Source organism: Halichoeres trimaculatus, unplaced genomic scaffold, assembly GCF_033239565.1.
Source record: "Halichoeres trimaculatus isolate MK-OKI-2021-1 unplaced genomic scaffold, fHalTri1.1 fHalTri1_scaffold_4, whole genome shotgun sequence".
Taxonomy (NCBI): Eukaryota; Metazoa; Chordata; class Actinopteri; order Labriformes; family Labridae; genus Halichoeres; species Halichoeres trimaculatus.
The window spans coordinates 1,656,288-1,679,870 of NW_027437182.1; the positions used below are offsets into that span (position 1 = coordinate 1,656,288).

At 43.5% G+C, this 23,583-nt stretch overlaps 1 protein-coding gene across 7 annotated transcripts in view; it reads left to right on the forward strand.

Annotated features, from left to right (window-relative positions):
• patj (PATJ crumbs cell polarity complex component) overlaps window positions 1–23,583 on the forward strand; it is a 134,177-nt gene that overhangs the window by 35,775 nt on the left and 74,819 nt on the right. For 6 of the 7 annotated variants that reach the window (XM_074667609.1, XM_074667613.1, XM_074667612.1 and 3 more), the window contains 11 exons: window positions 7,848–8,054; window positions 8,137–8,211; window positions 17,481–17,804; window positions 17,917–18,001; window positions 18,758–18,821; window positions 21,814–21,891; window positions 21,984–22,055; window positions 22,136–22,313; window positions 22,397–22,507; window positions 22,703–22,762; window positions 23,043–23,142. In XM_074667609.1, the coding sequence (XP_074523710.1) occupies window positions 7,848–8,054; window positions 8,137–8,211; window positions 17,481–17,804; window positions 17,917–18,001; window positions 18,758–18,821; window positions 21,814–21,891; window positions 21,984–22,055; window positions 22,136–22,313; window positions 22,397–22,507; window positions 22,703–22,762; window positions 23,043–23,142 (1,354 nt within the window). The remainder of the gene's footprint in view (window positions 1–7,847; window positions 8,055–8,136; window positions 8,212–17,480; window positions 17,805–17,916; window positions 18,002–18,757; window positions 18,822–21,813; window positions 21,892–21,983; window positions 22,056–22,135; window positions 22,314–22,396; window positions 22,508–22,702; window positions 22,763–23,042; window positions 23,143–23,583) is intronic. The other variant, XM_074667615.1, reaches the window with a different exon arrangement.

The following is a 23,583-nucleotide window of genomic DNA, read 5'->3' on the forward strand; positions in this document are numbered from 1 at the left end:
GTCCTGGGTCTACCATGGGGTCTCCTTCCGAATGGGCACTCCCAGAACTCCTCCCCAGGGAAGCGTCCAAGAGGCATCCTCACCAGATCACTGAGCCACCTCCTCTGGCTCCTCTTGATGTGGAGGAGCAGCGGCTCCCGGATGTTTGGCCTCTGAACCCAATCTCTAAGGCTGTGGAAGAAGCTCATTTCAGCTGCTTGTGTTCGCCATCTTGTTCTTTTGGTCACTACCCACAGCTCGTGGTCGTAGCTGAGGGTCGGAACGTAGATTGTCCGGTAGATCAAGAGCCTTGCCTTCTGGCTCAGCTCAGTACAGCATGCGTATCACTGCCAACACCACCTCGATCCGTCCGTCAATCTCTTGCTCCATTTCCCCTTCACTCGTGAACAAGACCCCAAGATCCTTGAACTCCTCCACTTGGGGCAAAGACTGCCCCTCGGACCTGGAGTAGGCAGTCCACCCTTTCCGGACTGAGAACCATGGCCTTAGAGGTGCTCATCTTCATCCGGGCTGCTTCACACTCAGCTACAACCGCAGGGGGCCAGTGTTCGAGAGGCCAATCGGACCACATCATCTGCAAAGACCAGAGATGGGATCCTAAGACTCCTGAACCTCTTGACTCCTTCTGCCACTTGGCTGAAGATCCATAAAAGTCATTAACAGAATCGATGTCAAAGGGCAGCCCTGGTGGAGTCCAACCCTGACTGGGAGCCAGTTAGACCAACTCTTGGCAACACAAACCAAACTCTGAGTCCGGAAATACAGAGATCGAATAGCACGCAACAACCGGACATTGACTCCATGTTTCCGGAGCACCCCAAACTAGACACCTTGGGGTACACGGTCAAATCTTCAGGAGCACCTGTTCATCTGTTTGAGGTGAGTCTCAGACCTCAGTAGAATCGACCAATCAGGTGTCAGGAAGTTACAGAAGAAGTTTTAAAAGTCTGATATCAAGGACAGAACCTTGTTCCTCATTGTCCTTGATCTCAGAGATCTCCAAGTGTTTCATTTCTAGAGCTGGGACGGTATGCTTTTCTCCCAGTCCGGTTCTTTTACAGTTTTTGGGGTACCAAAGATCTGGTTGAATGATGACGTCTACAGACTTTATCAGGAGCCATCAGATACTTTAGTAAATCAGTTTTTTCTTCCACCTTTACTACTTTCCGAGATCAAGGACGAATGACTTCAGAAGTGAGTCACTTTGCAGACCTGATCCTCCTGGTCCTCCTCTGTAGACCTCAGTCCAACAAACACCTTTAAAGTAGTTTTCCTCTCATCTGGACCTGACAAAACTCGACTTGTGACTTTTTTGACTAATCAGCATCATCATGTTGTCACATCATCAAACTGAAGAGACGCTCATCAGAGGAAAACCAGTTTGTGTTTCAGTTCCAAACCCCTGAAGGGGGACCGAGAGAAACCTCTGTGGACTGACTGTTTACAGCCAGACTCACCACTACGGTGGCTGAGAAGGGCAAACCAAAACTAAAAAGTTTAAAACACTTTTACAAACTTTGAGTTTTTAACATCTTTCAAAACATTTTAACTTTTAAAAAAGCAAAACACCTTTACAAGTCCCGCAACAAATTTAAAAAATCAGAATTTTGACGAAAAGAATATGATGGATACGGTGGATTGTTGCACAAGAAGTTGCACATTTTCAGTCTGTTTTTGGCTAAAGTGGATTCCACGAAACAGACAAAACATAATTCACTGTCTGCAAACTTTTTATAAACTTTTATTAACTCTGTAAATCTCACCGTTTCTTTCCATCGACACGGACTGACTGAGCCCTCAGGTATCATCACTTCCTGGTCTCGTTCAGCGTTCAGTAAATCCCCTGACCGTCAAAATTCTGACTTTGTGAATTTTTTTCGTCCTTGTAGAAGTGTGTTGCTGATCAAATTAATGTAAATTTGTTTAAAGTTTGTAAAAGTGTTTCAAACTTTGTAAATTTGGTTTGAACTTCTCAGCCACCGTACACCACAGACGGAGGAACAGGGGGAACTCTGAGGTGTGGATTTCTCTGCTCCGGATGTTTCAGCGCTCACTAAGATCTAACGCTAACTAACGCTAACGCTAACTCAAAGAGGGACACAGATCGTCACAGATCGATCATCGACTCCGAACTGGTCACAGAGTAATTTCTGATAGAGCTGCAACCAGACAAAGTAAACTAAAGTATCCTGCAGCGTGAAGACTCGCCTCCTCTTTTCATGAACACTCAGGAAAACTAACGCCGGCTGAGTTTGAGTAAACTTTGGCCTCAGAGTGTAAATTAATTATGATAAAACCTCTGAGGCCCTGAAAATGGAAATAAAAAGTTTAGAGTTCAAACACTAAAGAAGTCGTTGTGTGTGTTGTAAAATATTTCCCAGTCTGATTTTATCCGGCTTCCTAAAGGTCTTCACACTCTGCGTCGACGCTGCGCAGCCTACATATCCAAAAAAAAAAAAATCCTCATTGTTATCTGCACGAGAAGCCGGCCGTGGAAACATTTCACTACTTTTGGCAAAGTACGTCTTTAATTTCTTTATTTTCCTCCTCTCCTACGTTTCTGATTTCTCCACTTTCTGACAGCAGAGGCCCTTTCTTTTTCCGGAGGATCTTGTAGGAGTGGAGGACTTGAGTTCTGACTCCTCACCACCTGTAGCCATGTTGTTGGGTCTAAAAATACAGCGCGGCTTTGTTCTGGCAGCCTCAAACTTGGCACAGCAGCTCGTTGTGCAGCGCGGGCGAAGCCCAGGGTTCAACGCAGGGGAATTTCACAAAATGTACATCCGCTCTCACCAGGAGAGGGTTTCAGAGTCGGTGTGGGAGTCTCTGAGGGGCTTGGATCCTGGTCGGTCTGGTTGAGCAGGCGGAGCCCAGACGAGGCTGTTTGTTTGTTTGAGGAGTTCATGTTGTGGACGGCGGGACAAACAAAGTCCAGTCAAAGTTCTCCGTCTGTGTTTGTGGAAAAGTTCTGGCAGAATAAATTACATCCAGACTCCTCTTTCTTAAAAACTCGGCGTGAAGTGGAAACAAAAGCTGATCCTCCTACTCAGATCAGAAACTATCAGACTTATGGATGAACTTCAGCTCACTCGCTCAGTATTCAGATTATCATCATTAATATCTCGTTAGACTAAATCTGAGCCACGTTCACCCGACGGGTCCAGAAAATGTCTCATTTCAGGAAACTTCAAGAGAAAAACGACACCTGTGTTTCTGGAAACGAGAAAATAACTCTAAGTTCATCAAAATTCAATTCAGATTCAGGCGTCACTTTTGTTTTTTAATATTTTGAAGTTGGAGATTTTTCTAGATTAATCAGGAGGATGTGGTTTATAAAACCTTAATGGGACCCTTTGATAAAATAAGACAAAAACACTCAGATTTGACTGTTTGTGGAGTAGATCTGTTTGTGTCCTGTCAGAAACACAAGTTGTTGCCGTCATTTCACAGATATCATGAATAATGTGGAAAATATCATAAACACTTGATCAGCAGCCTGGCTCTTACCTTTGGTGTTTATCAAAGATATTTAGATTAATTTAAAATGAGCTTCCACTTTTCAGAGGAAAATACCAAACTTTATATTTTAAATATTTGTAAAAAAAAAATAATAATAAAAGAAGATTTTTTTAGGTTCAGGTTTGAAATAAAATCACAGTCAGAGAGGACGAGCTGTGGAGCGATGTGACGAAAGCTCTGATCAGGTTTTATCTCCTGGTGATTTTGTGTTTTAGAAATAATCTTTGTTGTGACGAGTTCATCGATAATGTTCCATGTTATCTTCTTTTATGTAACTTTATCTCCTTTATTTTCCAATCTGACCTTTATCTCCTTTATATTATATTCGTTCCTATATGTCATTTATCTCCTCATGTAATTTTCTCTATATTTCTTTTATCTCTTTTATCTCCTTTATGTTGTATTTTTTCTTTTACCTTATTAATCTCTTTTATGTATGTTATATTATTTCCTATATCTCCTTTATGTTATTTTTCCCCTATATTTCATTAGTGTCTTTTATCTCCTTTATATTATTTTTTCCTATAATTCATTAATCTCTTTTATCTCCTTCACATTATTTTTTCTTATATTTCATTAATCTCTCCATGCCCTTTATGTTATATAACCCTTCCTACATTTCAATAATCTCTTTTCTCTCCTTTGTTTTTTGCCTGTAGTTAATTAATCTCTTATATCTCCTTTATTTTTTATTTTTCCTTTGCTTCCTCCATCTCCTTTATCTTCTTTTTTTAACATTTATCTCCTTAATTTGCTTTATCTTATATTCTTTACTCTATTTCCTTGATCTTCTTTATTTCCTTTGTGTTAAATTCTGTCCTATATCTCCCTGATGAGATGAGATGAGATGAGATGAGATGAGATGAGATAAGACTTTATTGATCCACAGGGTTAAATTATTTTGTTTCAGCACAGTAAAGTCTGTTTTTTAATCTCCTTTATCACCTTTACATGATATTTTTCCTATTCTTCCTTAATTTCTCAATCTCCTTTATCCCCCTTATGTGACATTAATCTCCTTAATCTCCTTTATGATTTGATGAGATATGATACGATAAGATAAGTGCGTTATTTTATCTCCTTTATGTCCCACTCCTCAGAGTAGAAAAGTTGTTTTAACGTCCGTCCAGTGAAATCCACAGATAACACCGTGGCTCTGATCTCAGTTATTTCTTTATTTATTTTTTATCAGAACCAGATGATTTTAACCTTATTTATTTTTATTTTACACACTCTTCAAAGCTTTATTTACTAAGATAAATAGTTAAATATCCTCACAGTGACCTTTAAGCCACTCAAACGTCTGTTTGGATCTAAATAAAAATATAAAAACCTCACAGACTGAAAACTCTCTTAGAGATTAGACGACTTTCTCTCTGACTTTTCACAGATTGAGTTTTTCCAGTCGGCAGATCCTTTTTTTCCTGAAGTCTGTGAATTCAAATGAAATAAAAATAAATAAACAAACCTTGAACAAGAGAAAATAAAACAGTAAAAGTAGAAATTAGATCAGGGAAGTTTATTTGATTCTACTTTAGTGTGAATGAACTCTTCCCTCCGTGTTTCGGCGCTGACAGCCGGTATCAGATGCTCACACTCCTCCGTGGACGCAGACGGGTGTGTAAAGATGATCTGAAGTGAAGTTTAACTCCACACACACTCGCTCTGAACACTCTGTTTGGAGACACTGCGTCCTCTGCGTCCCGTGCTGATGATTGATGGCGTGCAGCTGAACTCGCCGCCTGGCTGCAGACTCTCAGGGAGACTTCAGCTCTCTGTGAGTTGGCTTTAATTTGAAACTTCAGAGGGATCGTTGGAAATCGAAGCGCTGTGTTTCAGCTGCTGACTGTGGAGGAAGTTCCCATCAGAGCTGAGCGTCTCTGTCAGAGCATGAAATGGTCTGTTAAAGTCCGTTAGAGCCTTGACGCTCCGCTCTGTGCTGACCAATCACATCTGACTCCTCAGCTTCGCTCCTTTCTGATGCCTCTCGCTGCTCGTCCTGTGACCTTTGACCTCCTGGCTGCAGGTCGATGTGGTGATGAGCTGAAGCGTCCTCTCGGTCTCTCCTCTGTGTGTTTGTGTTGCCGTGTTGGTTCAGACTGGCTCTCTGACATTTCTCTGGTCTCTGTCTCCCCCTGCCTGTCTCTCTGAGACCAGGTCTCTCTGAGACCAGGAGGATGATGGTCCGTCCGTCCCCTGTCGTCCTCCCTCTGCTCCTCACAGCTGTTCACAAACCTGTCCCTGAGGAGTCCTCCTCCTGTGCTGGGTTTCCTCAGCTCAGAGATCTGTGGAGACGTTTCTCAGATCATTCTCAGCAGGTAAACTCCAGATCAACTCACTGAAGCTGCTTTCAGAGACTGTTTTAGTCATCGAAGCCAGAAACGCCTCAAATATGTGGAAGTGAGAATCCCTCCATGGGCTGTTACTCACACAGGTACTCACACAGGTACTCAGTTATTACTCAGAGATGATAGTCAGAGCCAATCAGAGCCACTCTGACCCCACAGGAAGTTACTTCAGTCTGACGCACGCGACGTGTTCAGGAGGAACTGCAACAAACAACAAGTCCCATTCTGCTCCTTTAAGTTCCTTTAGGCCACGTTCCATTCTGCTCCTTTAAGTTCCTTTAGGCCACGTTCCATTCTGTTCCTTAGGTCACGTTCCATTCTGTTTCTAAAAGTTCTTTAAAGTTCTTTTAGGTCACATTCCATTCTGTTCCTAAATCTTCCTTAAGGTCACATTCCATTTTGTTCTTTGAAGTTCCTTTAGGTCACATTCCATTCTGCTGCTCTAAGTTCCTTTAGGTCACGTTCTATTCTGTTCCTTTGAGTTCCTTTGGGTTACGTTCCATTCTGCTGCTTTATGTTCCCTTAGGCCACGTTCCATTCTGCTGCTTTATGTTCCTTTAGGTCATGTTCCATTCTGTTCCTTTAAGTTCCTTTAGGCCACGTTCCATTCTGTTTCTAAAAGTTCTTTAAAGTTCTTTTAAGTCACATTCCATTTTGTTCCTTGAAGTTCTTTTAGGTTCTTTGAGGTCATGTTCCATTCTGTTCCTTAGGTCAAATTCAATTCTGTTCCTAGAAGTTCTTTAAGATTCTTTTAGGTCACATTCCATTCTGTTACTGTATCTTCCTGAGGTCACATTTCATTGTGTTCCTTAAAGTTCTTTTAAGTTCATTTAGGTCATGTTCCATTATGTTCCTTTATCTTTCTTGGGGTCACGTTCTACTCTGCTCCTTAGGTCATGTTTCATTCCGTTACTTGGAGTTCTTTTAAGTTATTTCAGGTCAAGTACCATTCTGTTCCTTTATGTTCCTTTGAGCCACATTTTTTGAGCGACTTTTTTCCCTTTTTTTCCTCCTTTCCTATTTTCTTCCGCTATATTTGGTCACGTCCCATTCCGTCCCTTTATGTTACATGTCATTACACTCGATTTTGTCTCTTTATGTCGAGTTCTGTTCCTTCCTTTTATGTTACGTTCTTCTTTGCCCCTATATGTCCCTTACTGTCACAATGTTATGTTTTTTTACGTTCCATTCCATCCCTTTATGTTTCATTTTTTCATTTTGTCCTGTTCCCCTTTTGTCACGTTCCCCTATTGTCATGTCCCATCCTGTCCTTTTATGCCAGTTCCAATCTGTTCTCCTTGGTGTCACGTTCCAATTGTTTCTAAGTTATGCCACATTCCCTTTTTGGCATGTTCTTTTCTTTTCTTTTGTGTCACGTTCCATTCTGTTTTCCTTTCTGTCATGTTTTATGCTCTCTCTCTTTCTGTCACATTCCCTTTCGTTCTCTTTCATATCACGATCCATTGTGTTCTTCTCTATGTCACATTCTATTCTGTTCTACTCTGTCAGGTTCCATTTTGTTTTACTTTTTGTTACATTCTGTTTTGTTCTCTTTCATGTCATGTTTCATTCTGTCACGTTCCATTTTGTTCTCCTTTGTCTCATCCATTCTGTTTTCCTGAATGTCACTTTCCATTTTGTCCCCTTTATGTCACGTCCCATTCTGCTCTCCTGTATATTATGTTTTGTTCTCCTTGGTGTCACGTTCTATTCCGTTCTTGATGTGGACTGATGTGAGCTGACGTGTGATTGGTGGAGCCAGTTTTAAACGTGTTTAAATAAAGTTGTAGTTTGTAGTTTGAGCTCCATCAGGCCGCGTCGTCTCTTCTCTCTGATTGGCTGTTTTCTGACTGAACCTGTAGGGTCTGGGTATTTTCACTCAGAGGTGGATGAACTGAAGGTGAGGAGGCTCCAGGTAGTCTGGATCCTGAAGTGAGTCAGCCCTCTTTAATGACTCGATGATGGTACCTCTGTCTCCAGGACCCCGTGGACCCTGGTCGCTGTGTGATGGTGATCCGGTCCCTGGTTCCGGGCAGCCCAGCAGAGCGTCATGGAGGTCTGCTTCCAGGAGACCAGCTGGTGTCAGTGAACCAGACTCCGGTGGACGTGCTGACTCTGAACGAGGCCGTGGAGGTCCTGAAGTCCGCCCCACCTGGGACAGTCAGCCTGGGGATCCGGAAACCTCTGGTAAGACTTGGTCTTCAGGGTTTTTATCAGACCCAGAAGGAGGAGGATCTGAGTCCGGTCTGAGCTGTTTGTGTTTGTGCAGACGGAGGGAGCCGACAGGAGGACGGAGGACAGCAGCCAGGAGACTCCAAACCACACACAGCTGCCAGTACCAAAGGTACACACACACTCACACACACACACACACACACACACACAAACACACACACATGCATTTGCAAAACACCGCCCCCTGCAGTTTGGGAGTGGACGTAGCACCGAGTGTTGAAAAGTACAAAAACCACACGTTCTGTCACTCTGACTCTGGTTTCTTTGTCTCACGTTCTTGTGTGGTACAGAAAGTAAAACACAGCCTTAAGACCCCGCCCCACCAAACCGCTTCACTCTGATTGGCCAGCCCTCCAGAGGCCAGTCAGGGGGAGTAATGTGCAGACCTTGGTGTTTGAGGCCCGACAATCTGACGTGCTATGAAGCAGTTGGAAGATCCTCATGTGACCTCATTATTTTAGCAAGTCTGTTGAAGAACTTGTGTGGACCTGGTTTAGACCTGGTTCAGATCAAGGGAAGACCTGGTTCAGATCTAGAGAAGACCTGGTGAAAACCTGGTGGAGGTCTTAAGACCTGGTCTAGAACTGGTTCAGACCTGGTGTAGACCTAGTGAAGACCTGTTGAAAACCTGGTGGAGGTCTGGTTTAGACCTGGTAGAGGTCTGGTTCAGACCTGGTTCAGACCTAATGTTGACCTGGTGTAGACCTAATGTAGGCCAGGTGTAGACCTGGTTTAGCCCTGATGTTGCCCTGGTGTAGACCTGGCGTAGATCATGTTTAGACCAAGTAGGACCTGGTGAAGAAAGACCTGTTTTAGACCTTATGTAGACCTGGTTTAGCCCCGGTGTAGACCTGGTGAAGAGTCTATGTAGACCTAGTTTAAACCTGGCGCAGATCATGTTTAGACCTAGTAGGACCTGGTGTAAACCTGGTGGAGGTCTGGTCTACACCTGGTGAAGACCTGGTGTAAACCAGGTCCAGACCAAGGGAAGACCTGCTGTTAATCTGTTGGAGGTCTGGTGTAGACCTGGTGAAGACCTGGTGCAGATCTTGTGCAGGCTTGTTTTTAGACCAGGTGAGGACCAAGAGCATACCTGGTCCAAAGGTAGTGAATTCTTGTGAAGACCTGATATAGACCAGGGTCAGATTTGGTGAAGACCTGGAAAGATCTGGTTTAGACCAGGTGAAGACCTAGTAAATACTCTGGTGTAGACCCAGTGAAGATCTTGTGAAGACCTGGTGTAGACCTGGTGGAGGTCTGGTTTAGACCTGGTTGAGGTCTTGTTTAGACCTGGTCTAGACCTGGTGAAAACCTGGTTCTGTTTTCAGATCATAGTGGTCTGTCCAGGTCTTGGACAGATTCTCCAACAGCTGAACGGGTAGAAGCTCAGAAACCTGCACGTTTAGTTTCTGCAGCCTGCCTCAAGTGGACACTTGGAGAACTGCAGTTTTTTTAATGTAGGACCAGAGGTTTCTGTTGGGCCTCTGACGAACACGCTGGGACCTTACGTCAGGGCCTGAAGTTCCTCCAAAGGTTCCTGGTCTCCTGGGAGCCGTTCGATGCTGGCCCTGAGACAACGATGACGTTTCTTCATTAGAGTAATTACGGTAATGAAGCTCCACGTCCAGCTGCAGGAGCTTTTAGCAGCCTGAACCCTCTTCATTAAGACGTGGACCTGATCAGAGACGGTCTGGGGTCTGACGTGTGGTCGTCAGTCCAGATCCACAGAGCGCTCAGAGGTTATAAAGGTTTAAATCTGACAGCAGAGCTCGTCTTTCTCCGTCTGTCTCTGTGAGATCCTCATCACACCGTTTAGATTTCCTCCTCCTTCACGTTATTCTCTCCATCTCTCTCCTCCACCTCCCTCCTTTAACCACATCTTAATACGCCTCCTCTCCAAACCCCCCCCCCTTCACGTGGCTCAGATCAACTCATTGATCCAACATCAGACAGAAAACTAAAGGATTAAAAATGTAAATAAATATTTGTGGAGCGACGGGAATCGATCTGTTCCTCAGAGGAACGAGACAAACGGAGAAGAGAGAAGAGAGAGGATGAAAGATCGTTCAGAGATCAGATCTGATTTACTGCCCTTAACCTCAAAGAAGAGGAGATGAAAACATTCAGAAAGAGACAAATCAGAGCGTAGAGTCAAATCTACGATCGGCGTTTCATCCTGCAGGTCCAGAACGTTAGGAGAAGAAAAGCAGTGTGTTTGGTTTCTGATCAGGTTTTTCTGATGAAACAGGAAAAGAAGAAATGATTCACTTTAAAGAAGAATCTGTTTTAAAAAAAGAGCTGTTTTTATTTTTTATCCCACTGCTGAGGAGGAAGCAGAGAGGAGGCCTCTGTTACCAAACCGTCTCTTCTTCTGTCTTCACCTCCTGTGGACTTTACACCAGCTGTTTCTGTCACATGACCCTCAGCAAGAGAGCAAAAGCTTTATTTATTTATCTATTTATTTATTTATTTATTTATTTATTTATTTATTTATTTATTTATCTATTAATCTATCTATTTATTTATTTATTTATTTATTTATTTATTTATCTATTTATTTATTTATTTATAAGGCAAAGTTAGACCTGGAAAAAAGACAGGTCTTATTAAAGTGACTTTTAACCTGGATTATTTTTCTAAAAAGTTACTTTTACTTCTTTTCTTTAATTCAACAATTAAAGTCAAATTCAAAAAAATAAATAAATAAATAAATAAATTAGACTTTCAAAAAAGTAAAGTTTCTTAAAAAAAAACACACCAAAGTCTGAGAAAAAATGTAAATAAAAATGAAAAAAAAAAAAAAGAATTCAATAAAAAAAAACCAGTCAAAATATGGAGAAGTTCTAAAGTTCTTAGTAAAAGATTAGGATTCTTAAAAAGTCTAACATCTATGAGAAAAATTAAAATTCTGAAAAAAAAAGTTAAAATGGAAATAAAGTCTGAATTTTCGAGAAAAAAAAAACAGAATTCAGAAAAATTTAAAGGTTTTAATTCAAAGAAAAAAAAAAATTTTGATTGAAAAAAAGGGTTTCAAAAACAGAATTCAGGATCCTGCAACAAAAGTTTGTTTTAGATAAAAAAATCTACAAATTCTATTGACACATAAAAAAAAATGATTTTGAAAGAAAAAAAACAAATAAAGTAAAGTAAAATATTTGACGAAACAAAAAATAAAAAAAATTCTATTTTGAGACAAAAAAATGTTTGTGAATTTTTTTCAAGAAAAGTGAAAATTTAAAAAAAAAAGTTGGTGAAAGTTCACCCAACAAAGTCTTTTTACTAAGGAAACATTTCTCATTTCATAAAAACACAAAACACGCCTGAATCCTGAAACAAGAATATAACATTTTGAGCAAAAGTTTGAATTAAAAAGAAAGAAAGATTTAAAAACAACAAAAACTCAGAATTATAAGAAAAAGTCCAAAATCTTAAACAAATCCAAAAGTTTGTTTGTAAAGTCTGAAAGTTTAACTAAAGAGAAATGACTCAAAATTCAAAGAAAAAAAAACACAATCTTTGGAAAAGTAGTGAAGTTTTTTCAGGAAAACTTTTATTTAGAAAAACGTTTTCAAAAGATGAAGGGAAAAGGTTCAGATTCAGAGGAGAATTCTGTGACCAGATGTTTCTGTGTCATACGTGTTTGGATCAGTGCTGACGTGTTTTCACAGAGTGAAGGTTTGAGTGTTTCCTCCGTGAAGGATCCAGCTGCTGGTCTCAGGACCGGACTCCTCCTCAGACGTGTTGATCAGTTTTTGGTCGTCTTTTTGCCGCTCACATTCCTCTTCAGGAAGTCTCACTTACTTTCTTTCTTTCTTTTATTTCCTCTCCTCTCCTCTCCTCTCCTCTCCTCTCCTCTCCTCTCCTCTCCTCTCTCCTCTCTCCTCTTTCATCTCCTCCCCTCTCCTCTGTTCACCTTCCCTCACCCTCTCCTTAATCTCCCTCCTCGCTCCGTCTCTGAGAAGCTGCTGACTCAGCGGGTCGGCTGGATGCTATAAAGTGCTCTATCAGCTCAACCAGCAGCATCTCTCTCTTTAAGTGAGTCAGGGGGGGAGGGGGGGGGGGGGTGCTCTGAGGACACTCTGGTCCTCCAGCTCCAGTACACCATGTACTGCAGTACTCAGAGAGAGTACTCCTGCAGTACTGAGGAGGTCTCTGTCTCTGTCAGAGTCCAGCAAACAGGCCCGTCTTCACGTTCCTCCTTTATTTCACTGTGAAAACTCGGACTCACCAGAACCACAGAGGACCAGCAGAGAGCTGGAGGAGCTGAGGGACTCAGACCTGGAGGGACCTGGTTTCAGTCCACTCTCTGGTTTTAATAAAACAGAACAGAACAGGTCCCTGTGTGGGTTTGGAGCAGACTCAGGTCTGTAAAGTTCACTGACTCTTTGTTAGGGTTTCAGTTTCCTCTCTCCGTTCCTCCTCCGCTCTGATAACCTGAGCACACAGCGCCGCTAGAGCCTGATTGGTCCACACAGCTGTCAATCATAGGCTTAGTAAAGTTGATGGGCCGGACAGGGATTGTTTTAAGGTCCAAACTTCTTTCTCGGATTTCTGCCTTTAAGATCAAAAGATCAAAGGCTTAATTTAAAGATCAGAGGCGGAATTCAAAGATCAAAGGCGGAATTTAAAGATCAAAGGCGAAATTTAAAGATCAAAGGCGGAATTTAAAGATCAAAGGCGGAATTCAAAGATCAAAGGTGGAATTTCAGGATCAAAGGCCAAATTCAAAGATCAAAGGTGGAATTCAAAGATCAAAGGTGGAATTGGAATTCAAAGATAAAAGGTAAAATTCAAAGATCGAAGGCAGAATTTCAGGATCAAAGGTGGACTTGGAATTCAAAGATCAAAGGCGGAATTCAAAGATCAAAGGCGGAATTTAAAGATCAAAGGCGGAATTCAAAGATCAAAGATGGAATTTCAGGATCAAAGGCCAAATTCAAAGATCAAAGGTGGAATTCAAAGATCAAAGGCAGAATTGGAATTCAAAGATCAAAGGTGAAATTCAAAGATCAAAGGCGGAATTTCAGGATCAAAGGTGGAATTGGAATTCAAAGATCAAAGGTGGAATTTCAGGATCAAAGGTGGAATCGAAAGATCAAAGGTGGAATTTCAGGATTAAAGGCGGAATTCAAAGATCAAAGGTGGAATTTCAGGATTAAAGGCGGAATTCAAAGATCAAAGGTGGAATTTAAAGCTCAAAGGCAGAATTTGAATTCAAAGATCAAAGGTGGAATTTCAGGATCAAAGGTGGAATTCAAAGATCAAAGGCAGAATTTGAATTCAAAGATCAAAGGCTGAATTCTGCCTAAAGTCGTTGTGCAGTCTGTCTGTAGTTTGTCTGTATTCAGTCTGTAGTCTATATGGCACTCTCTATTCTTTCCCCTGTACTCTGCAGTCTGTGTGTAGACGTTAGTGGTCTGTCCGTAGTCTGTTGTCTGTCTGAATTCTGGAAAGTGGTCTCTGTTTGGTACTGTACCCTGTCCTGTTCTCTGCAGTAATCCTGTGTTCCTGTGTTCCTGTTCCCCGTTGTTACTTTCTGTCCTCCTGCTGTTTCTGCTGCTCCGTCCTCTGCGCTCGGCTTTTATTTCCTCTTTTATATTCAGCCCATTTGGCTGAAGAGGGTTTTTCACAGCCCACAGGTCTCTGATGGCTTTCCATAAAGTGAGCCAGGTCGGCGCTGTCGCTTTACCACCGGATCGTTTTCTGTCACGCCAGCCCGCTGACCAGAGAGAGACCCCCGTTTCACGTCCACAGCTCGTTAACTTTTAGAGGTCATATGTAGACGACGTCTGCAGGAAGGAGCTGCTGCGCTCACATTATTCAGATCTGATGTGTGCAGATAAAGAGACGCCGAGAGCACGGATCAAACCGCTTAACTCGCCAGAACAAGAGCAGGAGCAGCACGCGGGAACAGAAGCGTCGGGTTTACAGCCGGCTTTTATTTGACTGTGCTGTAAAAGAAACACATCCCCCTGTTATCATCCCCTCTCTGTCTGTTATTTTATTGATTATTACCCACTTTGCTCAGTTATCTCATCTCTGAACCTCCATGTCCACTCGTGAACCCACACACAGGAGGGCGTGTGCGTAACAGCTCATTTCTCCTGCAGAAACCAAAATAATACCAGCACTAAAACCTCAGCTGTCAGAGAGGTTTCTGTTCGCTGACTGAAACTGAAGATTCAGATTCTTTATCTGACATCTGTACAAGTTTTAAAGAGGAGGAAGAATCTTAAAGAGGGGTCATATTCTTCTATCATATTAAAGCTGGATGTTCAGACTGAGCGCGTGCAGGTTTTCAAACCTCTACATGTTAAGAAATCCCTGAATCTGTCTGTAAACCAATCAAAACACCCTGCTTTAAAATGTAGCACCATATCTTCTCCAGATGATGTCATCACATAAAGATCCCCTAACTGGTTAATAACACACTGGAGGGGTGGGCCTCAAACACCAAGGTCTGCCCACAATTCAACCTCCAGAGTGCTGGCCAATCAGAGTAAAGGGGGTTTGTGGAGCGAGCAGCCTTAAAGAGACAGCAGCTAACGAGAAGTGTGACAGACAGAGGCTGAAATAAGAGTTTACTAAAACATTAGGGAATGAAAAAAAGAGGTTTATATCATGTACAGATACTACGGAGGCAACAGAGGGACAAAATAAAGACACCAAAAAAAGCACATACCCCCTCTTTAAGTTTTATAACTTGAATATGCACTTTTTGCTCTCCAGTGTCTAACGCAAATGTAGACTCCTTTAACTTTTTATATGTCAGAGAAATGTAAATACAATAAACAATAATAATGATAAAGATAATGCACAATCTTAATATAAATCGTATTAAAAATGAAAAAAACAAACATAAAATGTCTTTCTCTTTGTTTCTGAAAACTTTGAAATATAGCTTTGGTAATACCGCTATGAGGCTAACGGTTTGAGGTTTCTCCAGGTGCGCTAACGTGTGCTGCTAAAATGCAGAAAGCAGGATGCAGGACACCTGTGGGCTTCCTTAAAATGAAGAATTCGTGTTGTGAAGTTGGAGCAAACAGGACTGAGAGCACTAACGAATGAGACGCAACACCGTGCGACAAATGGATCCGTCCACGCAGACGTCAGACTTTGTAACGGGGCAGTGAATGATTCCCAAACCCTGAGAGCGTGGGGACGTTTCAGACCATCAAACCGGTCAGATCCCCGCTCTCACCTCTACCTGAGTGGTTTCCAGAAACCTTTCTCTACTTTCCCCACTTCCTGCTTCCTGCAGACACTTCAGTCTGAGTTGTAGCCCTCGCTGTCCGCAGTGCCGCTCTGCAGAGACTCTGAAACTCGTCATCTGAACCTTCCTCATCCTCTAATGGCAGAGATATTAAAAGACGACGTCTTTAAATCTTGTGAAGATGAGGCCGCGCAGTCACAGCCAACACGCATCAGTCTGAGAACATCCTGTTAGCGTTATGAGCTCTCTGCGCGGCCGCCGTCTGCTCCTCACCTCCATTATACGGCCGCGCTGGGCCGGCTTCCCGGGCCCAAATTAAAAGAAGAGGAGCAGAGTCCTTGACGCCGAAGCTTGGTGGATGGAAATTAGCCTAAGTGTTGTCATTAATATTTCCCCGGGCGGGCTAATGTCTGCATGGTAATGTTAAGAACAGGATATCCCCTCAGTATCTGCTGAGGAGGCTCTTTGGGGAGTTGGAGGAAACCTTTATGTGCTCAGAGATGAAGGCTAATGTTCAAAGTGAGTCAAGTTTGAGATTTAGTGTTCGCTGCGCTTTCACCGACGAGGAGACGAGCTGAAGGCGGACAGCTTCAAACTTCAGGATCCTCAGGAGATACAGGGACCTCTCACTCACCTGTCGCCATGGAAACCAGTCAGACACCTAAAGAGAAACACACACCTGACAGAAAAAACACTCAGAGACATTAAAAAACCTGAAAAAAACACACACACAAAAGACACTCAGACACCTGAGTGAAAAAAAAACACTGAAAACAACAACGACACCTGGAAAAAATAACTCATTCCCCTAAAAAACAAACATTGACACCTGATAAAAACTTAGACCCTTGAAGAAAGTTTTTTTTCACTACTAGTACATAAAAACTCTTTTTAAATGAGTCCAGGACATTCCTGACCAACAAAAATCAAGAAAGTGAAACTGATGTCTGAAGATTGTACCTTTAGTTCCTGTTCCTTTAAGTTCTGTTCCTTTTAGTGCCGTTCTTTTACATTCTGTACCTTGAGTTCTGTTTCTTAAGTTCTGTTTCTTTACAATCACTTTCTATAGTTCTGTTCCTTTAAGTTCTATTCCTTCAAGTTCTGTTCCTTGAGTATTGGTTCTTGAAGTGCTGTTCCTTTCATTTCTGTTCCTTGAGTTCTGTTCCTTAAGTCCTGTTCCTTTGAGTTCTGTACCTTAAGTTCCGTTTCTTTAGTTCTATTTCTTTACAATTTGTTTCTTTAGTTCTGTTCCTTCAAGATCTGTTCCTTTAGTTCTGTTACTTCATGTTCTGTTGATTTAAGTTCTGTTCATTTACCTTTGTTCTTAAACGTTCTGTACTTTTAGTTTCTGTTTCTTTAGTTTTGATCTTTTAAGTTCTGTTCCTTTTAGTGCTGTTCTTTTACATTCTGTACCTTGAGTTCTGTTTCTTAAGTTCTGTCACAATCACTTTCTATAGTTCTGTTCATTCAAGTTTGGTTCCTTGAGTACTGTTACTTGAAGAGCTGTTCCTTTCATTTCTGTTCCTTTAATTCTGTTACTTTAAGTTCTGTTCCTTTAGTTCTGTTCCTTAAGTTCTGTTCCTTTAGTTCTGTTTCTTTAAGTTCTGTACCTTAAGTTCCATTTCTTTAGTTCTATTTCTTTACAATTAGTTTCTTTAGTTGTGTTCCTTCAAGATCTGTTCCTTAAGTTCTGTTACTTCATGTTCTGTTGTTAAATGTTCTGTTCCTTTAGTTCTGTTCCTAAAAGTTCTATTCCTTTTTAAGTTCTGTTCCTTTACGTTTTGTTCCTTTATGTTTTGTTCCTTAAGTTCTTGTGCATTAGTTGCTTTTCTCTATGTTCTGTTCCTTTTATATTCTGTTCCCTAAGTTTTGTTCCTTCTGTTCGGTTTCTTTAGTTCTTTTTCTTTACCTTCTTTTCCTTTAGTTCTGTTACTTAATGTTCTGTCATTTAATGTTCTGTTCCTATAATTTTTGTTCCTTTAGTTCTGTTCCTTTTTGTTCCGTCTGTCCCTTTATAGAGCAGCGTAGAACAGAGTTTTATGGTATCCTCTTGTTTTTGTGTGTTGTTGTTTCCTGTAGAACCGTCCCTTGCGTCCCCTGGTTGTGTCTAACTGATGAAGCTCCTCCTGCTGTGACCTTTGACCTCCTCTCTCTCTGTGTTTCAGGGTTTTGGGGACGGCTCCATCCTTCCTGAAGACCTCCAGCTGGAGGCAGAGGAGGAGGAGCCGGAGCTGATCCTGGATGGAGGTCTGCCTCGCTACGCCACCTCCTCCCTGACCTCTGACCTCCTCCTGCCTGTGGAGGACAGCAGGGAGATGGCCGTGGACGAGGAGGTGGAGGAGGAGAGGAAGAGGAAGGAGGAGGAGGAGAAGGAGGTGACGAAGCAGCAAATGGTGGAGGAGAACACCGGGTCCCTCCCCAGGAAGCCTCCTCCATCATGGGAGGAGTGGAAACTGAGCTCCTCTAAACGAGCAGGAGGAGCAGAGGAGGTAGGCGGGGTTTCTGTTTGACTTAACTCCAGCGTGTTCGTCTGTAACACATGTACGATCACGCTTCCTCTCAGCAGACTGAGGTAGAGATGTTTCCTCTGTTTCCTGTCAGACTCGCCGCAGAGAGACGCAGGAGGAGCTCAGGGAGCGAGAGGAGGACCGAGAGAGCATCGCCTCTGTGGGGAAACTCCTCCTGGGTAGGAGACGCCATCCTCAGATTTATCTTCAGCTCTATGATACGCTCGGTGTTTATCCCTCTGGTCGGTCGAAGAGGAGGTTTGATGTTAGGATAACTCAACCAAACTTAAAGAGAGGGAAACAACCCATAGCTCCGCCCCTGACAGGCTTCTGGAGAGCTGGCCAATCAAAGGGAAGGGGGTTCAACTTAAAGAGACAGCAGCTAAAACAAAGTGTTTCAGACAGAGGCTGAAACAGGGGTTTAAAAAATCACCTGAGATAGAAATGAAGAGGTTCATATGAGCTGTAAATCTTGTAAAGAGGCTACAGGGGCACCAGAGGGACAAAATAAAGAGTGAAAAAGTAAAATACCCCCTCTTTAAGGTTAAAAAGTTAAAATTGATACTAGTAGAAAAATGAAAATAAATGAATAAGATTTAAATGAATGTTTTTAAACCAGTGATTATAATGAATCAGTCAGAGCTGGTTACGAAGCTAAGGGTCTGTGGTTTGATTTAAAAACACTCAGTGAGCTCAGAGAGTTCTAGAATGTAGTGACATCACAAAGACAGAAAGCTCTCTGTGCTTGATGATGAACATTCTAGAACCTCACTGATGGAGCTGCAGCATAACCACCTGACCACAATGTTGAATTTCACTAATTGTTTCTGTGTGTGTGTGTGTGTGTGTGTGTGTGTGTGTGTGTGTGTGTGTGTGTGTGTGTGTGTGTGTGTGTGTGTGTGTGTGTGTGTGTGTGTGTGTGTGTGTTTTTGCAGGACTGGCAGACTCCAGAGACAGTGAGGCTGACTCTGAGCTCACTCTGACAGACACGGACACAGAGTCAGTATCTTCTCCTACTTTCCTCTTTTAGGGATGCACCAAATCCAGATCCTGGTGTCTGATCCAGACTCTCAAAGCTGGATCTGGTGTCGATGGGAAAGGCCCAACCTGAACTTGTCACTCAGGCTAAATTATGACTAAGGGCCAATCCTAATTCTACCCCTCAGCTCTTGGTTTTGCTGGTTTACGTCTAGCTAAGTGGTGTCCCAGTTCCCATCAGGTTAAAGTGAAACTAAGACAAACCAGGACCTGACTGAAACCATGGGGTTTGACAAATTTCCCATGATCTGGATATTTTTATCAGATATCCAACCTTTTGCTCTTCCACGTAAACATTAGCCATGTTTGAATTGTGGTTGTATTTTAGCTAATGCTGCTATAGCTATAGCTACAGCTAAGGTAATTTTGTCAGGAATCCATTCATGTCATTTTTAAAGCTGTACAACTTTGACTTTTTTTGTCTAGAATCCCAAATGTGGCAGCATTAGGAGCAGGAATGAGAAATCCCATCTGTTTACACTGAGGGAGCTGAGAGGGTTTACCCACTTTGAGCGCTCGCCGTTTGAAAACCGGGTCCAAAATGTCAAAGTCCTGCATATCCTTTGTAGAGCAGGGTCTTGTCAGTCATGTGAGCGATTTTCAAGCCAATACCACTCATGATTTCAGAGATGATTTTCGCAGAAAGGGTAAAAAAGTGGTGAAATCTTATTTTGAAAGGCAAATTGCCGGCTTCCTGTTCCAGACAGGCGAAAAATACCCCTTACCGTTTTTGTGTGTCTCAATGAGACAGACATTTTGGCGTTGGTTTTATCTCTCTATGACATTCCTACTGGCTGCTAGGGCTGTTTAAGTGTGCCTAGGTGGCGCTAGAGAGCATATTATGGGATGTTGGGGGTCATGTTTGGTATCATATAAATTTTTTTGCGATTGTGGAGTGTGTGCCAATTTTGGTGAGTTTTTTGAGCATGTTTGGGGGTCTTATAAGCATTCAAAGCGCGTGTGGAACAATGATAATAAGAAAGAAATGGACGAAATAAAACAGTGCCCTCGGACCAAAAGTTGGATCAGTTCATCTCTACTTTCTTTCTTTATGTCTTTCTTTAGAAGTTATGTAGAGTCGTTAGTTATTACTTTAAAAAAGCTTTGAGAATAAGGTCTTAACAGAGCTGGAGTTTACTGACCCCTCCCTCCCTGAGCTCCTGTTTTCCTGCAGATTGATGGAGTGTGTCTGCGGTCAGAGGGGAGGAGGGTGAGTCAGGGGTTGTGTGCCGCGGTCAGAGCTCTGAGAGTTGTGGTTGTGTGGATGAGGGCTGGCAGGTGGACAGATTAAACCTCGTCGTCCTCTTCCTCCTGAGCTCTGTCTGATTCACAGTCCTGTGGCACCCTCTGGTGGTCACTTGTTGAACAATAGGCGGCTGACTACCTGCTCTTCCACGTGTGTTACTGGTGATTGTTTTTATTTTTCAGGTATTTTAATAATAACAATAATAATAATAATGCATTTTATTTATAGAGTGCTTTTCAAAATCTCAAAGACGCTTTACAAGGTAAAAGCAGTATAAAAAGCAAGTTTAAAAACATACAAAAAATGAAATATCAGAAAAAAAAAAAGGTATAGAAAAAGAAGATGAGGCAAAAACAATTCAAAGGTGCAGAGAAAAAGCAAGTTCAGTACCGGGGCTTGTCAGTGAGTTTTGAGTTTTGTTTTGAAGGCGGTGGGGTCAGCGGTATCACAGAGGTGTGGGAGTGAGATCCAAAGGGAGGAGGCTCTATCCCCCCAGGTTCGGTGCTTGGTCCTAGGGACGGTGAGGAGGTTTGCAACTGAGGAACGGAGGGTGCAGGAAGGGGTGTAGGGGTGGAGCATGTCAGTAAGGTATGGAGGGGCCTGGTTATGGAGTGCTTTGTGAGTAAGAAGGAGGATTTTAAACTGGATACGGTAACGGATGGGAAGCCAGTGGAGATCTTGAAGAATGGGGGTTATGTGTTCACGGGAACGGGTACGAGTGAGGAGGCGGGCGGCAGAGTTTTGGATATACTGAAGTTTGTTGAGGTGGTTGTTGGTTGTGCCATAGTCGATTCGTGATGTGATGAAGGCGTGGATGAGGGTTTCAGCTCTAGGGAAGGAAAGAGAGGGGCGAAGGCTGTTTTTGTAATTGCTTTGATGTGATGAGAGAAGGTGAGCTTGTTGTCGAAGATGACTCCGAGGTTTCGGCAATGGGAAGAAGGTAAGAGAGTGGAGTTTTGAAGGATGATGTGGAAGTCATTGGCTGTAGAGGTAAGGGGAGTTTGGACCAGTCAAAAGAATGTCAGATTTTTTAGAGGTTAAGTTTGAGAAAATTACTTTGTAACCAGCAGCTGATGTCGGAGAGGCAGGTAGAGAGGGTCAGAGAGGTTATTGATTCGGTGGATATGTAGAGTTGAATGTCGTCGGCATAACATTAAAAGCAGAGACCATGACGTTGGATAATCTGACCAAGGGGAAGGAGGTAAAGGATGAAGAGGAGGGGACCGAGCACTGAACCCTGAGGGACACCTTGGGATAGGGGGGCAGTAAAAGAGGAGCAGTTGTTGATGAATATGAATTGTTTTCCGGTCACTGAGGTACGAAGTTAGCCTAGTGAGGGCGTCGTCTGTGATGTGGAGGAGAGATTTAAGGCGGTGAGGTCCAGGAGGATGAGGATGGAGAGAAGGTCAGAGTCGGAGGTAAGGAGGTCATTTGTGACTTTGAGGAGGGCAGTTTCAGTGCTCTGGTGAGTGTGGGATCCAGATTGAAACTGTTGGTGAGGTGGGTCTTGATTTGTGTGTCAACGGTCCCTTCAAGGATCTTGGTGAGAAAGGGCAGGCTCCACAAAGTAAATTAATGGTTTCAAATTGATAATCAATGAGATGATTTTATGGTGGATTATCCCTTTAAACCTTGATGATGTCACTCATACAGGTGGGCTTTGCTGAGTCCAGGGTTGGGTCTCTTATACATCCTGTTTCTCTTTAGGTCCATAAGGACTGACACTAAGAGGAGAAGGAGGCGGGGCCAAGAAGGAGCCTCTCAGCCAATCAGAGGAAGCCGAGGGTATGATACCTGTTTCACCTGGACTCAGTGACACAGGAAGTGAAACCTGCAGCTGACAGCATGTGTGTGTGTGTGTGTGTGTGTGTTTACAGTGATCTTCCTGAGAGAGAGGAGGGCGAGGGGGAGGAGACCCCGGCCTTCAGTCACTGGGGCCCCCCCCGCAGGTAAAACCCAGATGCTTCAGATCACAGGGACCCCGTGTCGTGTTTGACGTGTGTTCAGGTCACGTGTTCACTTCCTGCAGGGTGGAGGTGTGGCCTGAAGAGGGTCAGTCTCTGGGGCTGAGCATTGTGGGAGGACATCACGTCATCAAGCGTCTGAGGAACGGCGAGGAGCTGAAGGGGATCTTCATCAAACAGGTTCTGCAGAACAGCCCCGCCGCCAAGACGCAGTGTCTGAAGACCGGGGACAAGATCCTGGAGGTAGGACTGGTCCGGGAGGGTTCGGTTTTTCAGGTGACACAGAGAATGGATCTCACTCTGTGTGTGTGTGTGTGTGTGTGCAGGTTTCAGGCGTCGACCTGCGAGCTGCGAGTCACGAGGAGGCGGTCAGCGCCATCAAATCAGCTCCGAGCCCCGTCGTCTTCATCGTCCAGAGTCTGTCGGCCACGCCTCGGGTAAGAGCGCCCCCCACTGGACGTTTTCACCTCTTATGTTTTTCTGATTCCTCAGAGATGAAAACATCAGACACTTCCTGTCAGTCCCTCCTCTGGTTCCTGGTTCCTGCCGACACACACACGATAAATATCTGAATACAAATACATGACCACACTCCTCACGTGTGTGTGTGTGTGTGTGTGTGTGTGTTTCAGCCTGTGTCTCTGACAGCTTCCAGCTACAGTAAACACAGAGCAAAGAGGACAAAGTCTGGGGTAAGATGTGGGAGCACTTCCTGTCTGCTCACAGACGCCACAGTCTAAACCCGCTCAGCTTAGCACGCCGTCTCCTCTCCTCTTGTCTCTGACATCAAACCGACCCGGCACGGCGCCGGTTCCTCTCCCACTAACCCCTCCTAGGGCTCCCTGTAGAGTCCACCAGGTGGCAGCACTCAACCACTCACCTGTTCCCGCTCTGCGAGCTCACGCCACTAAAACACTCGGAGGTACTCTGTGAGAACTCGCACTGACCACGTTTGTTTTTTCATCTCCACAGCAACCAGGCGTGGCCCCGCCCCCTCTGAGACAGCCCCCGCCTTACAGACCTCCCAACCAATCAGAGCAGGAGCTGAGTCCTGAGCTGGAGCAGGTCAAAGGTCAGTCACACTCCCACACACCAAACTGCTCCTGAACTCACACAGCTGTCATTGCCTCCACCCAACACCAGGTGGAGCTGCAGCACAGCGTCTCCCTCTGTGTCTTTCTCTCTGTGCCATCATGAATTACCTTCCTGCTCATTTTTAGAGCATTACACCACTTTCTATAAACAATACTGCTTAGTATGCCCCTAGTGGACAGTGGAGGAACTGCAGTTGCAGTTTTAAGGCCCTCTGCAGCCTGTAGGGGGCGCTGGCAGCTCTGCTTTAATGTTGTTTTGATTTATGAGCAGAGTCCTCTCTCCTGGACTCGGCAGTAAATGAGAGCAGGGTTAATGGACTCTCCGGCTGCATTTGGGTCTAAACCAACTCATTAATAAAACCTCCACTTATGACACACACACTCACACACACACTCACACACACACACTCCTATAAGCA